The 19,513-nt window shown below is 39.3% G+C and overlaps 3 protein-coding genes and 2 long non-coding RNA genes across 6 annotated transcripts in view; 2 read left to right on the top strand and 3 right to left on the bottom strand.

Moving 5' to 3' along the window:
- Positions 1-3,479, top strand: part of LOC149103685 (von Willebrand factor D and EGF domain-containing protein-like) — a 52,795-nt gene extending 49,316 nt beyond the window's left edge. Inside the window, exons 27-29 of the mRNA XM_089273957.1 lie at positions 93-151; positions 234-388; positions 1,577-3,479. Coding sequence (XP_089130083.1) covers positions 93-151; positions 234-388; positions 1,577-2,031 — 669 coding nt within the window. The 3' untranslated portion in view covers positions 2,032-3,479. The remainder of the gene's footprint in view (positions 1-92; positions 152-233; positions 389-1,576) is intronic.
- LOC149103671 (uncharacterized) overlaps positions 1-8,440 on the top strand; it is a 209,056-nt gene extending 200,616 nt beyond the window's left edge. Inside the window, exon 2 of the long non-coding RNA XR_016202138.1 lies at positions 8,336-8,440. This is a non-coding gene — a long non-coding RNA (uncharacterized LOC149103671). The remainder of the gene's footprint in view (positions 1-8,335) is intronic.
- Positions 8,441-8,884: 444 nt separating this feature from the next.
- LOC149103687 (uncharacterized) lies at positions 8,885-11,806 on the bottom strand. 2 transcript variants are annotated; one of them, XR_016202133.1, is made up of 3 exons: positions 10,752-11,764; positions 10,015-10,136; positions 8,885-9,683 (listed from the first exon to the last, which is right to left on the bottom strand). It is a non-coding gene; the product is annotated as an uncharacterized LOC149103687 (long non-coding RNA). The 2 variants fall into 2 exon arrangements; XR_016202132.1 differs by having other exon boundaries at positions 10,015-11,806.
- Positions 11,807-13,450: 1,644 nt separating this feature from the next.
- LOC149103688 (uncharacterized) lies at positions 13,451-17,649 on the bottom strand. The gene has a single exon (XM_089273966.1). The coding sequence runs from the start codon at positions 14,840-14,842 to the stop codon at positions 13,469-13,471; it is 1,374 nt and encodes a 457-aa protein (XP_089130092.1). The 5' UTR covers positions 14,843-17,649; the 3' UTR covers positions 13,451-13,468.
- Positions 17,650-17,751: 102 nt separating this feature from the next.
- On the bottom strand, positions 17,752-19,328 carry LOC149103689 (uncharacterized). The gene is made up of 3 exons (XM_089273978.1): positions 19,250-19,328; positions 18,998-19,152; positions 17,752-18,790 (listed from the first exon to the last, which is right to left on the bottom strand). The coding sequence occupies exons 2-3, from the start codon at positions 19,050-19,052 to the stop codon at positions 18,480-18,482; spliced, it is 366 nt and encodes a 121-aa protein (XP_089130104.1). The 5' UTR covers positions 19,053-19,152; positions 19,250-19,328; the 3' UTR covers positions 17,752-18,479.
- Positions 19,329-19,513: the final 185 nt, after the last annotated feature.

The following is a 19,513-nucleotide window of genomic DNA, read 5'->3' on the forward strand; positions in this document are numbered from 1 at the left end:
TTTATTCACAAATTAAATTGTTAGAATGTACATTGAAATGAAGCTCTGCGAATCGGACCGCTAAATTCTTGTTTTTTTTTTTAACTTCGCAGATTCGACAACAGTATTCCCAGGACGATGACTTAACTACTGTCAAGATCTTAAAATTCAAGTAAGTAAAGACGCAGTAATTAACATTAATTTTTAGTATCTCATGAGTCATTTATCCCCCCCATTATTTTTTCTTCTTTTAGGAAAGGAAGTGTGGTGGCAGAATTTAAGCTGACATTCAAAAAAAAGTTGAAAAATGAAGAGGCGCTGGCCCCACTGAAAGAGGGAATAAAAGATGGAAAACTGGGCTCCCTAAGCGTAGATCCGAAATCGCTAAAGATGAAGTATGACACTGAAGGTAACTGGAACTAAAACTTATTACCGACTACAATATTTTGTCCATTATTCGGGATGCAGATTTCTTAGTCGTATGGTTCGGTTATATATCAGTTTAGGTGCGCAAGAGTCAGGAAAAAATCTTAGGTAACTGAGTAGTTTTTCGGGAATGGAGTCAGCTGTAGCGATAAATTGGACATTTCAACTTCCCTCTGCTGAATTGTTCGTGCCCCTTAATTGACTTCCTCGAAGGGTTTTCTTTTTCCTTACAGCTTAGTACTTACGGTATTGTGCAAAAGTGATGCAAACGATTACATTTCGCTGAGTCCTGCGCAATTTATCGTTTGCACCGAGCGATTTATCGTTTTCACCTAATGTAATGTTGATGCAGTGTAGCAATATATTGTTTTCCCCCAGTGAAATATCGTTTTCGCTTAGCGATATATCGTTTTCGCTTAGCGATATATCGTTTTCGCTTAGCGATATTTTGCTTCCGATAATCGGAATATCGTTGCTGGGTGACGATCTATCGCTTCTGATCATGTTGATATCGTTGTTGCGCAGCGATATACCGCCAACAAAATATTACTCCAAGAATAACAAACTAAGTTGTGGAATTGACGATGCGTGCAATTTGTGTATCCGGCATTTCAGGTTTAAGCAAGTGCAAGTGACCTTAGCGAGATCAGATGGGACCGTCTTATTTATAAATGCGTTAAAACAGGTGTCGGCGTGTGTATTCGACATAACTTGAATAGCACAAGTTACATTTGAATTCCTAAACAACGCATAGCTGATTTGAAAGAAGTTTTCTCTTCTCCGTCATTCTATTTATCTTCGTGGAAAGAACGAGTCAGTCTCTGTATACAATGCTGCCGAATTTTGGTCCTTAAGAGGCAGAATAAGTTAATGGTTTTATTCTATTTTAGTTCAGCTCAGTTCAGTTCAGTTTAGTTTAGTTTAGTTTAGTTTAGTTTAGTTTGGTTTGGTCTGGTTTGGTTTGGTTTGGTTTGGTTTGGTTTGGTTTGGTTTGGTTTGGTTTGGTTTAGTTTAGTTTAGTTTAGTCTAGTTTAGTTTAGTTTAGTTCATTGAGGGAATCCCACGCAGCCTCCCCCTCCTATTCCTATTTCTTCTCTTCCACTTTCTTATCCACCATTTCGTTGATCAGTTAATTTAATCGTGGCTTATTTCTGTTTCAATTATTCCTCAGAACCTATGGAAGAAGAAGAAAAAGAGAAGCGCTATATTGTCATCGTTGGTGCTTCACTCGGTGGAGCATTTTTTTTAGTTCTCGTCATCGTTTGTGGGAAACGCTACTGCCAGCAGCATCAGCGAGCGAATCGCTTGCACGCTTTGAATGGTATGCCTTCTGAAGTCTCATTCACAAGAACTGAGAGATATGAGATGGCAAACCCCAAGCCAAAAGAAGACATCATTTGCTATGAAGAAATAGGCATCTGCAATGCTGCCACTACCTATGAGGAATTAGCCATTTCCAAGGAATCAGTCCATTATGAGAAGTTAGCCTCCTCAAATGCTGCTGCTGAATACGAAGAAATGGGTATCTTAAATAATACAACCGGTCACCAACAGGAAATGAGCACTTTCAGTGCACCAGTGCTTTATGACGAAATTGGTGCCTCGAAGAAAGCTGAACAAAACTGAATCGACCAAGCTCTCAAGAAAGCTTTTGTTGGACGCTTCCGTAGCATTGAAAAGGCGGGTAGCTGAAGCTTTTCAAAATGATAACATAGTAGGTCAGCCCCTAGTGAAGGTTTCAATTGATTGTCAAATGTTTTTGCGTGTTTTCTTTTGTTCTGCATTTGATTGGATCATTGTAGCTTTAAACACTTCTGTGTGCATGCACTGTAATCTACACAACCACATAGGCTAGTCCTTATCAGACCAAGGAAACGCTTGCATTTGATTTTTTTCCAAATTTAGATTTCTTTTTTCTAAGTTTTATATTATATTTCTCTCTTTCGTCCAGTTTTCTTGTAAAGTGCAGTGAACGTTTAGTATTATTTAATATAGGATTTTGATTGAGTGGAGTAATTTTTGGCTATTCCCGGGCTATTCTCAGGCGATGAATATGTGATAATCGTGATGTAATTACCATGTGATATATGTCATTTTCTCATGCTGCTTTCCTGAAGAAACTACTTTGGACATACTGTTTACACTTTCGAGTCTCATTCTCATCGCCTTAATACTCCTTAAGTTGACCATTCGTTTTCTCGGTTTTAGGAGATAAAACAGTCAGGTCTAAAAAGGGTTAAAGCAATTTTGACTTAAGACTACTTGAGTTTCCCGCGCTGCCCTAAGTTTTTTTTCAGGTTCAGCAAGGATCCGATAGCTTTGGTATGGATTTGATTCAGGCATTTGGAAACAGCAATTCTTATGCATTTGTTGCTGCGCAAATAGTGTCACAGCCTCTGTGTGTTAAAATACAGTGTTTGCTTATTTTTTGACTGAGCTGTTATGCGGCTTAACTAAGCATTGATTTCTAAAAATTATGTAATTCTGTATCAATGATTTCTAGTAGCATTTTCCTCCAGCCATTGCCTAAGGGTAGGGCTTCAATATGAACACTCTGTGCCTTTGTTCCTGTATTACTCAGTGTCAACATATTATATGGCACGAGATAATTAAGATCTGCTTGTTGTTTTGGAGTTATTAGAGCCATCTCTAGTCATTAAATGACTTAAATTGAGGTTTCGGAGAAAATGGTTATAGCCTTGAATAAACATTACGGTTACCTAAAACCGCACCTTATGACAATAGTCTTATGATGTTCACGAATATTATGTAGCCTATTGCAACATGAATCATTTGTGGTATGCTAATTTTGCTAGTTATTGCTGTTGCTCCCTTTACTCTGGGCAACATTTCTGATGTGCATTAGACACATAATAAGGTACATAAGTACAAGCTTACCTTTTTTATTGTTCACGAGCACCTTATTAATTAGTGGGGAATTTTTGCTTCTTGAATTTGTTATTGATATGTTCCATTTCGTTGTGTGTTTGTTAAGTGGTTTATATACCGGATAAATTCCGCCTTTTGTAAGTCGCATTTTCTTGTTTGAATAATAAAAAAAAAGTTTAGAGTTACCCTTTTCTCTCTTTTTTGCTGTTATTTACTCAGTTTCACTCTTGTATAGACCACCGTATGCATGGTTAAAACGTCAAATACCCATTGGCATAAACGGCGCCTAAATTTGAATAGCAATACTTATACATCCTAAGTCTCGCATTCATGTGAAAAATCCTTTGTCTGGAAACATAAGTACGTGGCTGAGGATGATAAAGTATTGTTATTCAAATTTAGACACCATTTGTGCACAGGTTCTATTCATGTCGAGCCAGTTGTATAAGCAGCTGGAATGACGTCAGATTGTTTACGAGAATAAATCGGAGGCTGAGGGGAGTCGTTTGCCTGAACGTCATCTGCTCAACTAAAATTGATTTTACTTTTTGACAAACTTGCCGAGCTGATAAGATGGGACCGTCTTGTCCGCTTGGTAGTACCCCTGTAATCCGCTAGAAAATGAATAAGTTGGTTGGCTAATGGCCTCGTTCTTTCTTTCGGGTCTTTTGCGTGAGCATGGAGAACATGCTGGTTATCTTTAACGTTTTATGAAGTCCAAGGATCCGTAAAAAAAATCATTTGTTGGAAACCAACGGGACGGGTTGCTGGAACACAAAATAGACTGCTGTCGAAGGCTATTAGGTTATTTCTATTCAGCTTATATATACATCTTCGAACGATGGGTACTGTTAATCATATTTACACTTCAGTGGTGGGTAATAAATAATTTCAAACTTGTGCCCAGTGTCGAAGCAAAAACTGTCCAACTTTCCCTACCAATCACTTTACCATGTAAAATGAGTGTTCAATCGGCCAGACAATCTCAAGCATACATTTACATATTTTGCCTAATTAGTATACAGCTTGTTGTAGAGAAAACGACGTCATTTCAACAGAAGCCCATTTGTTGTCATATTACTCTACATTGAAACGAAAACAAAGTAATTTCTAACATAGTTCAAGAAAAAAAAAAAGAAAAAAAAAGAAAAGAAACAGTCGTATAGGAGGCGCATCTCATACACTGATACTGATCAGACATGCACGGCCCTTAACATGTGCTAAACAATGGCTAAACATGAATCACACATAACACGGAATTCAATGAAATAAAATTTCGAGATTGAAGTGATCGAAAACGGAGGAGCCGTCGATTGACAACTTCTAACTGACAAACTCGCTAAATAATCACTTTTTAGAATGATTACATGACTTCAATACCAACGAATCTGCACGCCGACACGCTACCATTTTATAATGCGACGTGAACATTTTATACCTCTGCTTATGCCTGTAGAATATGAATATGTATGTGCTCAACTGTCTTTGAAAGCAATCGCCACTACTCCGTAAGGTATTGAATAGACTATATACCTTGAGAATTATTACTTACTGTATGTCAGTTTTTCTTGCTCTCTTTCTGCCCCGGCTCCGTTCTTGTCTCTTTTTAATTTCTTCTCCACATTACTCAGGCTCCTTACCCCTACAGGCCTCGAACCTTCTCATACCGCTCGATTAGAAGTCCCTTTTCCATACCACCACGCTAGGAAGTTCAGTTGATAGTCACCCCTTGATTATTTAATTTTAAATCTACATAACAATTTAATTCTTCACCTGTTCTAAGCATGATCTCACAACACGAAAACATGCATCGCATTTCTCAATTCACTGGCTCCATGGCGAATAACTAGGGAGGAAAGTTTCGTTTCTTCTCAGCACTTACTTGGAAACTCACTGACTCGGTACAACAAGGCTTTCGTTATCGTTTAAATTATTTTTCCATCTGGATCAGTTGTTTGAAATTGTTAATTTCCATAACCGCAAAAAAACACAAACACTTTCGCACTCTTCGTCTCGAATATCGAATGATGAATCTATATCTTCAGTAGCTACATCTTCTAAACTCTCCTGTCAACTTTGACTGTTTGTCCTTGTCTTGTACCTGTGGCGATGTCGTCGTCGACTTTATACACTCTGTCCAACATTCCGACAGATTACCAAAAGTGCAAAAAAAAATACGTATACTACTGCAAATATATGCGAAATCCGTGGGCGGCTTTTTGCAAGTAAATCAATGGAAAAATACTAACTGAAACAGCAAGGGAGGTAAGTGAATGGTTTGTTGAACTTCATCTTCTTTCACAAATTGACATGTCTGCTGATCCTAACAGCATTTACATGTAATAGCTACATGTAGCCGCGAGGCCCAAGTCGCAATTTTTAATTAAGCAATTTTGAGCTCCTTTGTGCTGAAGTTCCAAAAATTGAATTTCTTTCTCTTTTTTTTTTTAATTATCCGTATTTTGGACCCTGAATTCGAAAATCTTGTCTAAGTTTAAAACAAAATTCATACAAAGCGTGTAAGGCCAAAAGGGAATCTATTGTTTCGACGGTTATTTACTTTAAAGAAAAGAACTGCGTGCGAAATAAATGTATGGAGTTATGTGGAAATATTGCATTCGTCGCTGAAATTTACATACATATGTAATACATATGTTTCGATTTGGACAGAGGCGTTTTGGGGTAGACAAAACCATTTGCCGCACTTTTTGTGAACTTTAACGACGAATGCAACTCAATTCCCGATGCTACACAGCGACTACTTCGTTTTTATTTTTATACGGAAATATTGCCGTCATCATGCTATACAAATCGGCATCGAAATTGTTAAGGGGCTCTCAAAATTCTCGAAATGTAGGATTAGCGCTTTGTGAGTTATGGTAAATTAGATGGCGGCTCTTTAAGGTGGCCTTCTACACAGAGATATTGAGTGTCTCCCCCAGAAATTATTTTCCCGAAACATGAACATTCAAAGTCTCTGAGCATTTGCAAATCGTATTTTGAAACGAGTTCGCTTTAGGGTACGGACCACTAGAAAAGTGATGGGGGCAGGCTTTTTCAGCTTGCATTTTTATTTTCACGTCCACTACTTCTTCAGGATACATTTTTCGAAGTTAAGTCCCCCTCACGGTTTTTTTTTTTCGGGGGGGAGGGGGAGGGGGGAAGGGGAAGGGGTTTCTACCCCCTAAATCTTAATCTTGACGTTCCCCACATTCCCTGGAAAAGGCTTCAAACAAATATTTATTGTGTTTCATAAGGCCAAAGGTCTTTTTGCTTTACTGTCGAAATTATACTCCGGGGGAAACATAACCAAGTATGAGACACATCCAAGTTCTGAGGAAAGTTTATGCATGCTATTGCCTGAAATGGCCCTGCATTGCATTTTTTTGTTTGATGTTTAGGGAAATATCAATTTTATTACCTCATTGGCCTTGTAATAAAATTCATTCTTGGCATGTAGTAAATCAAGCTTTTAGCCTAGATTCTGCGGGGAGTGGCAGTCCATTAACAAATATGGGGCCGAATTGAATGGGCTTACCCCCGAAACATTTAGCTAAACTGACGCATCTTCGGTGGGCTTTCCGCGATTTTCAGCTGATGAATTTAATATATCGATAACACTTGAACTGATAAGAATAATGGGTCGCTTACTTTGCCAAAACCTAAAATAGATTTAAACTGCTCATACTAAACGCAACAGTTGATTGCCTTTGGACTCTAATGCTTGTCCATCGCTTGGAAGTGCTACAGTTCGATATGTATGAGCACATCTGTGCCCACAATATTCCTTTTTATTATATGGAGAAGAGTGTTTTACTGGGAACTAAACCACTCGTAGATTCCATACGCCACTTCATCCGGGACCCGAGTGGTGTATTTTCCGTATGTCACCTTTGTGAGTGTTGTATCGTTCAATGACGATTCCCGCCTTTTGCTTTTGCTGAATTGGTTTCTCCATATAATAAAAAGAACATTACACGTTGGCTCGAAGATATGAATTTTATGTTCTCGCCACCGTAATATCCTCTATATACATTTCAGTTGGGAGATCAATCCTGTATGTCGAGGGTTTCAAAACGCGGTATGCGCTTGCTTAAACGCAAACGAATCAAGCAGGATCAGGTTCCTGGTAGCATGGCTGTTTATAGCTCGTTGGTTTTCTCCAAGGGTGATGAGGTTGCTGCGCACAACATGTATTAGCCTTGAAAGAGAAAATTGTCCGTTTTTGTAATTGTAGAGATAATCTGGTGAATGGGAACCAATAAAACTGCAGTATAAATTAAAGTGACTGCCATGTTGCCCTTCAGGCGGGTACAGTTATAAGCCCGTCAGTGCAATTCACTCTGAAGGAATTATGTTTTTCTTCACTTCTTCTTTGCACGTTAAAGGTCACAACTATCTCGGAGATAAAGATACAACATGTTCAATTTGTTGAATCTTTGTCCTGTTATTTCGTACTATTAGTTAGTATTAGTTAATATATTGGTTAAGTTTTGTCTCATCCTTTCTTTAACCTTATGGACGGGATAAATCTAATCCCATGCTTCTCTAACCATGCATTAATAAATTAGGTTCGTTTTTACCCTCCCTATAATGAACGCAACCTTTTATAAAATTAGTGGGTAGTTATTCAGTAACAATTGTCGCCTGTGACCTCAAAAAGTTCATGTTCGAGTGGTAGCAAATCTGTCCCACAGGGACGTTTTGTTAAAAAAAAAAAAAAACTATTGTTGTACCTAAGGCCACCTTAAAACAACTTATTAGCCCATACATTCCTTTCGAATTTCTGGTAGGACTAATTCAATATCCAGAGCTAATATTTTGGTACATAGAACACTTGACAATTATTCGCCAAAGGCTCAGTCGACACTGGTGAAGTTTCACCGAGACGAAGTCGAGGTGAATATTTACCAATGTTCACTGAGCCTGAGGAGAATAATTGTCTTAGTAATATATAGATTTAGCCGAGCCTAAAAGCGGAGCTTCTCAGTTACTTTTTGGAATGCTGTTACTAATGAAAATAATCGAACATATATGTGAGGTAAATTGCGAACTATTTAATAGTTTCAGCCGGAAATAGGATCACATCAGCAGATCGAGGTGTAAGATGGTGTGATTATGAAATATAGAGCCATGATTTCAAGGATTTCTGGGAAGCCATTAAAAATCTTGATCACATAACAGAACTGTCTTCTGTGCTTTTTGCTGGCATTTCCTGTTCTTTCCTACCTTATTCAGAAAGACAAGACATTGTTATTAATCATTATATTCTTTCTTAGTTAACATGGGGACTCCCACACAAAAGAAGTTTAAACATTTTTTTGCTGTGGGGACTGATTGAAATGCAGTGGTTAAACTACTCAGTCCCTAAATCTCTACCAAATGAAATCTCGCAAAAATACCAAAATAGTATACATATGTGAAAAGTTGTAAAGTTTTGTTTTCTAACTTGTCCCCAAAGATACATTTAGCCATCTTCACTTTTGTCTGGAGTCTCCTCCTGCTGAAAGGGTTTACAATAAGCAAAATCACTCTTGCATGAATGGTAATTATGATATTTTTTTTGCTGATCATGAATACTTGCGTAGGCTTCTAATAATAATTTTATTATTCAATTTCAATGTGATTTGTTCTTCTTCTTGACTGAGATTGTGGACTACAGGAGCTGTTATTGGGTTCCATTAATTAATTTTGCTATTATTAAATTATACCAAGAATTATAAGCAAGCTAAGAGTAAGTTATATGATGTACATGTATTTTGTCTGCACTACACAACCAAATGCACTCAAAGGTTATGAGGCATAGGTACATTTGTCAGAAGAGCCCAGCATATCCAAGGTATGTCTTGATTGACACATCAATTAAGATAATTTACAGCAAAATGGATAAACAATACATCAATATCCTACATGCGCCAAACTGGACATAGGGGTTACGAGGCAATCATTTAAACAACAGATCGAAATAATTTATAAACAAGAGAACACTATTTGTACAACAGTAGGGAACAAATTAGCCTTATTGGACGTTGCGAATGGCATGGCAAGGCTGTCTGCCTCCATTTCGTGTTGGCAAAATATTAATTTATGCCATGTCCAATGCAGATTATCACAAAATTGATTTACAAACACGATAAATATCATTTCAAAGCCAAAAAAGCAATTATTTAAATAAACCATGAGTAAATTATCTCTAAGAAAAACTGATTAATTTAACAGGCACCTTAAATAATTAGTTAATATATGTGTTTCTTAATAATGTAATACAGTGTATCTGTCACAATGTTGCAGCCATGATATTACAACACACAGGATGGGTTGCAGAACTCAACTTCTAAGTCAGTTTATTCAATGACCTTAGTGCAGAAATTATAATCCCATCAAGTTGTCTGTAAAAACAGAGAAACCAAACAAATCATTACAATCCTAAGTAATAAATTATTGAACTCCTTTGCATGTATGTACGGTGTATGTTCCATTAACATTGGGGATCTCTCAGAAGCTGCATCCATGATAAATTAATTTGTTCCTGCATGCATTTGTTTATAGAACGTTTCACACTTTAATGTCTGTCATACTTATAGTGATCTCTGTGTTCTACAAAATTAGTACGCAAGAAAAATACACTCAGTAAGATATTGTTTACAATAAAAATCAATGCCTATAAGCAATAATAAGGACCTTAAATTTATATTAAATTTTTCTTTAGAAATATCTCACCAGGCCATGGTTGCTTTGAAAATCTTTGATGTCTTAATACAGGCTGCCCTTGTGTAAACTGTTCATATATTGAATGACAGGAACAGACATGTAATCATACTGTAGCTGCTACTTGAACACCACTGTTATTCAGATAAAAACAAAGCGATTATAATTTATTATAATCTTTACACACTAACAGATGACATTCCTTTCTTTGATATACAGTGTACTTCATTGCTAGTTGTTTACTGAGTGTTAGTGAATCAAATGCTAGGGGCTGGTACCCCAACTTTCACAGTGGCAGGCTCTGCCCTGAGATGCAAAGAAAACTTAATAACTGTAATGAACTTGGCGACTTGCTTTTGAGAGCAAATCCAATTTGCTTTAAACAAGAAACTGGAACATTGCAAGTTACAACATTGTGCCCAGTCCCAATCAAAGGGCCATCCAGGCTGTTTGGTTGTACATATAACTGTACAACTGCATATGAGTTCAGCTTCCAAAAGAAAATCAGAGTCTGTCAGGATAAATACTGATGTTCTTGCTTACTACATGTAAATCTGAATGTGCAGTACCAGAAGATATTCACACCCAACACCCATTCATGGCCAGTCTTCAAAAATTCCAAATTAAAGTATCAGGAAGATAGAGCTCTAATAGAGAAAAAACCTCCATGTGGGGTATGAATCTTTTCTTGAAGAAAACAATGTCTGAGAAATCATTAATTACAAAATAATGTTTAAGAAATATCTTACCTGGTAATTCCAACTTTCAGAAGATTTTGTAATCTAGACTGTCTGGCCAGTTCATATATGTGACAAGTTGACACTGGGCATGTTTGTCAATTTGTGGGCTTCAACATCACATTACAATAGTAGCATTGGTCAACTAAAAACAGCATAATTTGGTTAATTAATATACACTGTACATTATTACGTTGAAATATTGGTGTAGATCGTTGCACACCAACAGATACAGAACCATCACGGATATGATATGATATTTTTATTTTTATTTTGAGGGCAACCCTAAAAAACTGAATCCGGAAACCGGAATCCGGAACTGGAAACTAGTATCCCGAATCCAGATATTATGAATGATGATAGAAATAATTCACTTCAGCAATGTCTAATAAATAAATATGGGGAAAAACTATTTTGCTGTTATTTACTTTCTTGGCTTCACTTCAGCTACAAACTGTAATTGCTAAAAAATTTTGACTAGTTCTGAACAACCCTTAGCTATACATCTGGCCCAATTGTTCAAAAGCTGGATAAAGCTATCCATTGGGTAATCACTTTCCAGGCAGGGTTAGTGATTTTTCAGGTGGATAGAGCTACTCATAGCCTGCAAGCAGGCTCTAGTATCTGTCTCTAGTGCCTGAGCAGGCTAAATAAGTGTCTAGTGATTTTCTGCATTGGCATGTCAGCGAGTGCCTCCATGCAGCTTTGCCGCTCATGCCCCCGGCCCAAACACAAGAGCCTGTTCAAAGGCTTAGTTACCCATCTTTTGTTCAACCTGGCTCTGGTGAGAGTGTGGTTCTTGTCTAGATCAAATTGCTATGAGAAGACTGGTGAGTAGCACAATAGCAACAAGCTATTGTGGTGAGTTTCTGGCAGTCTTTAAGCATCTTTTAACAACATGTGGTCCAATCTGTTAGCAAGTGAGAAGCAGACGGAAGTAAGCGGGCAACATTTCTATAAATTGTTTTAATATGATGGCCGTCAAGAATATGAAATGCTGACTTGTCACAGTATCAGTGTGGAAATAGTGTTGATCCGGAACTCGTGCAGCTTGTAGAGGATGCTTGGTCGAAGCGAAGAAGGTATGACAACACGATCTTGTTTATATAGGAGTCCTTCGTGCGTGGTAAGTTCATGACGGACCGACCAATATGGATTTACGAGGACAGGAACTGCGGCTTTGTCATTTGGCCATCCTGTTTCAATGGGAGTACGCAGAGCTTTCTGTTCAGGATCTGTGTTTGCTTCAGTTCGGATTTCCTGGACAGTGGCATCCTGGAAACCAGAGAGTTCTGGGTTGTTCCCTTCAAACTCCACACGGTACACCAATTCATCATGGACTCCCTTGTGTGTTGTCTCTGGCAGAGGTGCACGAGAAAGAGCGTCCGCAATAAGGAGTGAGGATCCTTTGCGATACTTCACCTGGAATAAGTAGCGCTGGAGTGTGAGCATCATGCTCTGCAGGCGGCGCGGGGCAGAGGCCAAAGGGCGTTTGAAAATGGTTTCCAGTGGTTTGTGATCACTGTGGACAGTAATCCCAGATTTTCCGAAGAGTAACTGGTCAAACTTCTGAAAGGCATGCACAATGGCAAGTGTTTCTTTCTCAATTTGCGCATAGCGCTGTTCAGTTGGGCTGAGGGAGCTGGAACTGTAGGCAACAGGTTGCCAATGGACGTCAGGTGATTTGTTGGGATGGTTGACAGGCTGAAGTAGGACCGCACCAAGACCATATTCAGATGCATCAACTTGCAGTACCACTGGGGCATTTACATCAAAGTATCGAAGGCAGGAAGCTTTGGATACTAGCTCCTTGGCTTTCGTGAATGCTTCGGTATGTTGATCAGCCCACAGGAACTCTTGGTCAACATGTGTAAGGTCACGGAGAGGGCGAACCACTTCACTGAGATTGGGACAAAATTTGGACAGGTAAGTAATGGTGCCCAAGAAACATCGAGTGGCCGCCTTGTCCTGAGGTTGAGGCATATTCAAAACAGCATTGGTAATTTCGATGCTCGGTTTGAGCCCCTCTGGGCTGAGTACATGTCCCATAAATGGTGCAGTATATGTTTTGAATTTAATCTTGTCAGGATTTAGTTTAAGATTGTGCTGAGAGAGTCGTTTCAAGAGCTCAAATACCGTGTTGTCATGATCAACATGTGCATCGGCCAGGGATTCGCCACGGCCAACCACAATAATGTCATCAGCAATATTGACGACACCTTCCATGCCACAAAGAATATCATGAAGACGACGCTGGAACTCTTCAGGAACAGAGCTGATACCAAAAGGGAGTCGAGTCCAGCGGTACCTTCCCCATGGAGTGTGCATAGTGGTCAGAAAGGAAGACTCATCAGTTAATCTGATTGTTTGGAATGCATCCTTGATGTCAAATGTGGAGAAAATCTTGGCCCGGTGGAAGCGGTGGATGTTTTCCTCTAGAGTAGGAATGGGGTACACTGGCCTGATGATGGCTTTGTTGATTGTTTGCGATGGGTCTAGGCAAATACGAACTTTCGCAGGTTTTGTGTCAGAGGCAGGGCGCTCACGAACCACCATATTTGAGATCCAGGGTGTGGGTTTGTTGACCCGAATCAACTGTCCCGAGTTAACAAGTTTGTCTAAGGCCTCTTTGATGGTGGGAAGTTTAGGGGCAGCATAACGGTGGGGAGCGGCTTGTATAGGTCGGATATCAGGGTTGAGAGTTAAGGAGAAGGGCTCATCCAGTTCACCTAGTCCCTCGAATAAGTTAGCATAAGCAGACTTAATGTAATCAATGTTAACTCACCAGGTGGTGGCGGAGGCAGCACTGGGGCAGTGAGCAGTGTATTTGCAGTGTCCACATCATACTTGAGAATTCCCATGCGTGTGCTGTCAGCAAGACCTAGTAGTGGGGCATAGTACTGCTGAGAAGTAATGACTTGAGCCACTATGTCATAAGACATGCCACGACGAGTGCAGTGAAGTGTGACTTGGCCTCTGGTTGGGATGATGGATTTTGAATAATCCAGTAGTCGAACCACTGAGGGTTTAATTTGGATAGGTGGCAGCTGATTAAGGTCATTGACATGAATTGTATTGCACGAACAACCAGAGTCAACTTGAAATCTGAAGTGCTTTGATGGAGGTGATGATGATGTGGGACCGATGTTGAGGTCAACATAGATTCCTTTGGCTGCAGATTGCACCTGATAAACCTCATGAGTGACAATGTAGTCGGCTTGCGGGTCAGCTTCTGCATCTGCAGCTGACTCTGATACAACATGTATGGACGTGGCCCGGCACACTTGTTTCCAGTGACCCCGTTTTCCACAGCCATGGCAAATGTCATTGGAGGCAGGACAGTCACGGCGGTTGGCATGTGGTGCACGCCCACACCACAGGCAGGTCGAAGCACTGGAAGGGCCAGGAGGTCGGTCCTTTACACGTCGATTCGGATGGTGAGGAGTGTTGGATTTGTCCACTGCTGGGGTAACCTTATGTGCTGCTTCCTCGAGGTGGTGTTTTGTTATGGCAGATTCAGTTTTCAGTCCAGCCTCAAAGTCACGCGCTTTGGAAATTACCTGAGCGAAGGTCAGTGTTGATAAGTTTTCTCTGGCAATTATATCGCTTCGGAAGGGCTTAAAAGTATCATTGAGGCCAATAACAAAAATGTCCCTTTGTAAACGATCGTCTACTGCTGTGGGAAAATTACATTTCTGATATTCCAACCTGACCAGTGTGTGCCAATCTTGTATTGACATACCAGGTTCTTGTTTCAGAATACGTAGAAAATTGTGAGTACTTTGAATGATAGGCTCTTCTCCAAGGTAGTGCTGTGAGAGCTGCGCGAGCCATCTAGCTGGATGTTGTTTGTCATCATCAGGAATTTGAGCGTCGATTGTGGTTGTGAGCACGTCCCATTCGGCCGGAGGAAAGGCTCGGCGAAGAGCGGCCATAACTTTCGGCCTTTTTGTTGCGATCCAGTAGTCGTTGCTGTCGACTGCTTTGGCGGGGTCTACATAGTCCTCCATTATGCAAAAATCTCGAAAGTTAGCCAAGAAAAACTTGAACGCTCGGCGGCGATCGTCAGAGTTAGCGTCGAAGATTGGTCGATCTTTTCCCATGGCGGCGAGCGGAGCGAGAAAGAAAACGGTCACAGACTACAGAGGCAAGAGGCCTTCAGGCGATTGCGGGTTCCGAAACTTCTGACACCATGTAATAAGCTCCGAAGCCGGTTAAGTTTATCAAGCTTTAATCAAGGAGTGAATCCAAGATGGCTGACTCACATGGTTAACAACTAAGATATACAGGCATCATGGGAAATTAATCAGCCTCGCAAGGCATGATGGCTAACACTCTCACCAACTAAATTGTGTATGTATGTATGTATGTAAAACGTATTTCTATTACCAAGAAATGGTCAGGGCAAGAACTCCTATGCCCTAAATTTTTTCTAAGTATGTAAATGTCATTTACACTGTACAGTTTACCGAGTAAAGCTCTTCGCAATTTTTTTTTCCATTAGTACTATCCCACTTTTGAGGAACATTTCCATATTAAGTGTAAATACTGCATATTTGGGGAATAACCCATGTACCCCCAGCCAAAAGCAGTGGCACTGATAAAATGAAATAGTAAATCAAATGAAAGTAGAACTTTATTTGCACACAGGATTTACATGCACAATCGTCTACTCGACATTTGGACTATATAAGCATTTCACCAAACCGAACTAATTGGACAGACAACAAGATAACACGAGGAAATCTACATTATAAACACAATAATTATGCATTTCACTTCATCTGAGTATTAAAAGCAAATCCCTTCTCAGTGAAAGGTAACCGAATGAAAGAGAGGATAAAGAAAATTCGTTTAAGCTTGCAGTGTTAAAGTTTAATAATTATTCACGTTTAAATTTGAATATTACAGTGTCCATTTTTGTCGACGGCTTAATTTAGCTTTGCAGTCATTTTATCGGCGGTAGCTTTGCCAGTCTTCAACCAAATTAACCTGGGAATTCACCCAAGCATTTCGCCAAACCGAATAAATTGAACTAACAAAACGAGGAAATCTCCATACTTTGTAATCACAATATGCAAATCTTCACATGGGAACGTTAAAAGTAAATTTAGCAAATCCTGTTCGCTTCGGCTTAAAATGGTTTGTACACCGTTCTCGGTTTTCAACAACAGAAGAAGAAATTTTAGCAGTCTACGAGGCGGCTGTGTCAATAACACAGAGAAAACTTCAAAACTCGCCCGGCCGTGTTTACAAATACGGTTTTGGTTAAGCTTATTTTTAGACGTGACGTTATAAGCTTAGGTTGACGACGAAAATCGACAGAAAGCATAATTTGTTTACAACTTACAACAACCTCCACAAAGCGATTCACTTGCCATTGTTTAGAGATGAGAGAAATTAAAACGATGCAATTTATAAATTGTCTCACAGCATGGCGTCAAATAAGGAAGACTTTCAAAGGATTCCAGTTGAAAATAAGCTTATATCGCCGAGGCAACTTGTTAATTTTCATAGCAAACGCAACAACGAAAGTCACTTACCGCAAGTTGGCAATATCAGTTCGGCCAGTGTAAATCTTCCAGGCAGAAACTTGCAGCAAAAGTTGTGAAGACTGAACTGAACTAATCTTTTCGACAGATCGATGAATCAACCACTTTTTCCCGCTGTGTTTACTGTTTAGTAACACTCGGACATGTTTGATTTCCCTTGTTCATCACCTGACCAAGTCATGTGACTTTTCTTGCACGGCTGCACAGCGTCACAACGCGCGAATTTTAAAAACTTGGCCCTGTAGTCTTCTGAGTACTTTCACATCCTTTCTATGGCCCTCGTTAGCTTTGGTTAACGGCATTGTTCAGTATTATTCTCTAGCCCTTGACTCGCTATAATTCAAGGCATTGTTCAGTAGTGTTTCGCCTCCTTCCCCAGCGCTGGCCCGCTCTTTTTCGCGATCTTTTTCGCTACTTCTTTGCCTGTTAATTCTTGCTTTCTTTTTAATTCCTTCAGTGTAACCCTACCTTAAAAACATTAAATCAACCTCCGCTATCGTTTGTCGACATAACAAATAGAACTAAGTTTTCTTTTCTTTAAAAATCCCGCCAAGAAAAATGGCATTCTTCTGCTAGAGACCGAGGGTGCATGTCTCCGTCGACCTATTAGCTGGAGTATGGCCGCCATGTTGGGCAACTCCGCCGTCGCCGTCGTCGTCGTCGTCGTGCGTACGCGCCCACGAGCAATACCGCTAGCCATGAAAACCATGAGAAAATTCATTCATGGGTTTCCTTTTCTTTCCCATATGAGTATGGGACTCCGCTTGGTGGCCCTTCGGGCCGCCGGAGCTCCGCTATAATTTTCAGAGGTGAATATCAACGACTGCAAAATAACGGACTAAAACATAAAAACACAGACACAATTGTTCGTGTGCATAAACGTGTGCAGCCGTAGTTTTAATAATAAGCTTACATGTATATCGATTTTCAATCAATCTACTCATAGAGTTCGGCAGTATAGTAAGGCAAACGAGCGAAACTTTCGGTCAATCGATCTGACCGGCTGGCGATCGACGCAACCACTGCGTTTACGATTCTTAAAAGCCTTGAGTACGAGTTCTTGAAAAGATTTTTGATCAAAGGCCGACAGCAGTCATTTTGAGAATTATCCATCCTCTGAAATATCCTGGACTTGGAACGATATCTTTGGAATAAATGAAAACTTCATTTAGCAACTGTCCACCATGTTTACTTGCCGAGATAAAAGATGGCGAGCTTAGTGACCAAGCTCTAGCGGGGTGAATATACCGACATATGATGAGTTTTTCGACTAATCAGAAAGTCCAATTCTTATATTCACCTCTGGAAATTATACTAAAAGCTAATATCCTTTTGTTAATAAGGCATGAAATTTGGAGAAAGATTCTCCCATAGATAGTCATTAAAATACTTCTCACTCCCCCACATAAGTAGGGCGCAAATTTCGTAGGTGTCTGACAAATAGATACACAAAGAATAAGTTGGAATCAAGATTTTTAGATGTAATATATTTTTCCATTTTTTCAAAAATTATCTTTGATACGATTGACAATTATGACTTATTTTGGTAACAATCTATTAAAGCGAAATAATAACTTAAAAGAAAAATGATCCTCAACGAAATCAAACTGCTTAGATCGCACGGTTATGGAAGGTAAAACTGTTGTTTTCTTCCAACTTGCTGCTCGTTTACTGTTTTAACTGAGGATATGTTGAAATTGATACAGAAACTCGGCATGCATGATCAATGCACTATAAATCATTGCATATTATTCCTGAAACGGTATACTTTATAAGAAAGCAACTTTCATACTATACGATAGTACGAAAGTTATACGTTTAAGCATCATTATCTACTTTCATTGATTCAGTATTGATCTTGCCTTTGTCTGTTTTTTTTTTTTTTTTTCTGACACAATGAGAAACTAATAAAAACATTCTGATGACAAATTCAGTCAGGTAAATTAACTCACGACACGTCATATGATGCCATCGACAGCAACAAATCTTATCTTGAAGAGTAATATCACTAAAAACATGCTACTTCGAGGTTTGCTACGAAAACAAAAATACAAAAATCCTCCACGAAGTCGGCTCTGCTAGCTAAATCAACTAAAGCGTGTACAAAACAGCTTGCAAATTCATTTTTCTAGCCGGCTAATTAAGATGCTCGTCGATTGATTGCGCACGACATCATCGAAGAGCTGATTTAATTGTAATCAGCAGCAGCATTTTGGATGCCTACTTCTTGAGTGGGAACAGGCTCACTCGAGAAGCCGGCCTTTCCGTACAGAACATATTCTTCTTTCAACTCCATCTCTTGTAATTCATATTTGTCAGGTCTTGGGAATGCAACTTCTGTTGGCATTCCATCCCCAGAATCCCTGTTTTTCAATTTATTCCTTTGTTGGCAATAGCGAACCAGGAAAATCGCGAGGAGAGTAAGGACAAATACACTACCACAGGAGACACCAATGACCAGTGGAATGGAGATCTTTCCTTTGTCTTCTTTTTTTGGTTCTAAACGGGGAAAGCAAAATAACTAAGGAAAGAAGAAGAAAGTCTCTTTTAACCTGTTAGAGAGCAAGTGCATTTTTATATTAATACCTCCGATGATCGTCAGTCAACAAGCGTATCATAAACCACTGTTTGTGTTATAAGAAACAGTGATGACGGTTTACACTATATATTCGTATTAGGTTCTTGTTTTAGATTGTTAGACCATACCTTCAACATCCTGCTCAATTTTTAGGGATTCCGGATACACGTTCAGAGAACCCATTTTGCCATCCTCTACCCCTTTTTTCAACGGGGCCAATGCAACTTTTTCCTCAACGTTAGTTTTGAAGAAGAGCTTGAATTTTACCAGGACGCTTCCAGGCCTAAAAAGCGAACAGACAAGATTATTGAACAAACCTTAATCGACTGAATAATTTATGAAGTGCTTTACAGAATGGTCAAACGTCACATAGTGCTTACTTGAATGATATAACTTTTACTCCGAGAAAGTTTTCCTCTTGAGAATACTATTTCCGGATCTGCAATTTTAAACGATAAACTTAATTACATATTGACACCATAGCGATAGATCCTGTTTTTTTTTTTTTTTTTCACACGATTAAACTTTTCTTGATTTTCTTTCTCGATTTTTTCTTTTATTTTACGGTGCCGCTTAATTAATGGCCCTTAAAATAATAAACACATTTACAAAAACTAGTTCCTTCCCTTTTATAACGAATCTAG

Source organism: Orbicella faveolata, unplaced genomic scaffold (genome assembly GCF_042242905.1).
Source record: "Orbicella faveolata isolate gen_17 unplaced genomic scaffold, um_ofav_v1 contig_35, whole genome shotgun sequence".
In the NCBI taxonomy this organism is placed as follows: Eukaryota; Metazoa; Cnidaria; class Anthozoa; order Scleractinia; family Merulinidae; genus Orbicella; species Orbicella faveolata.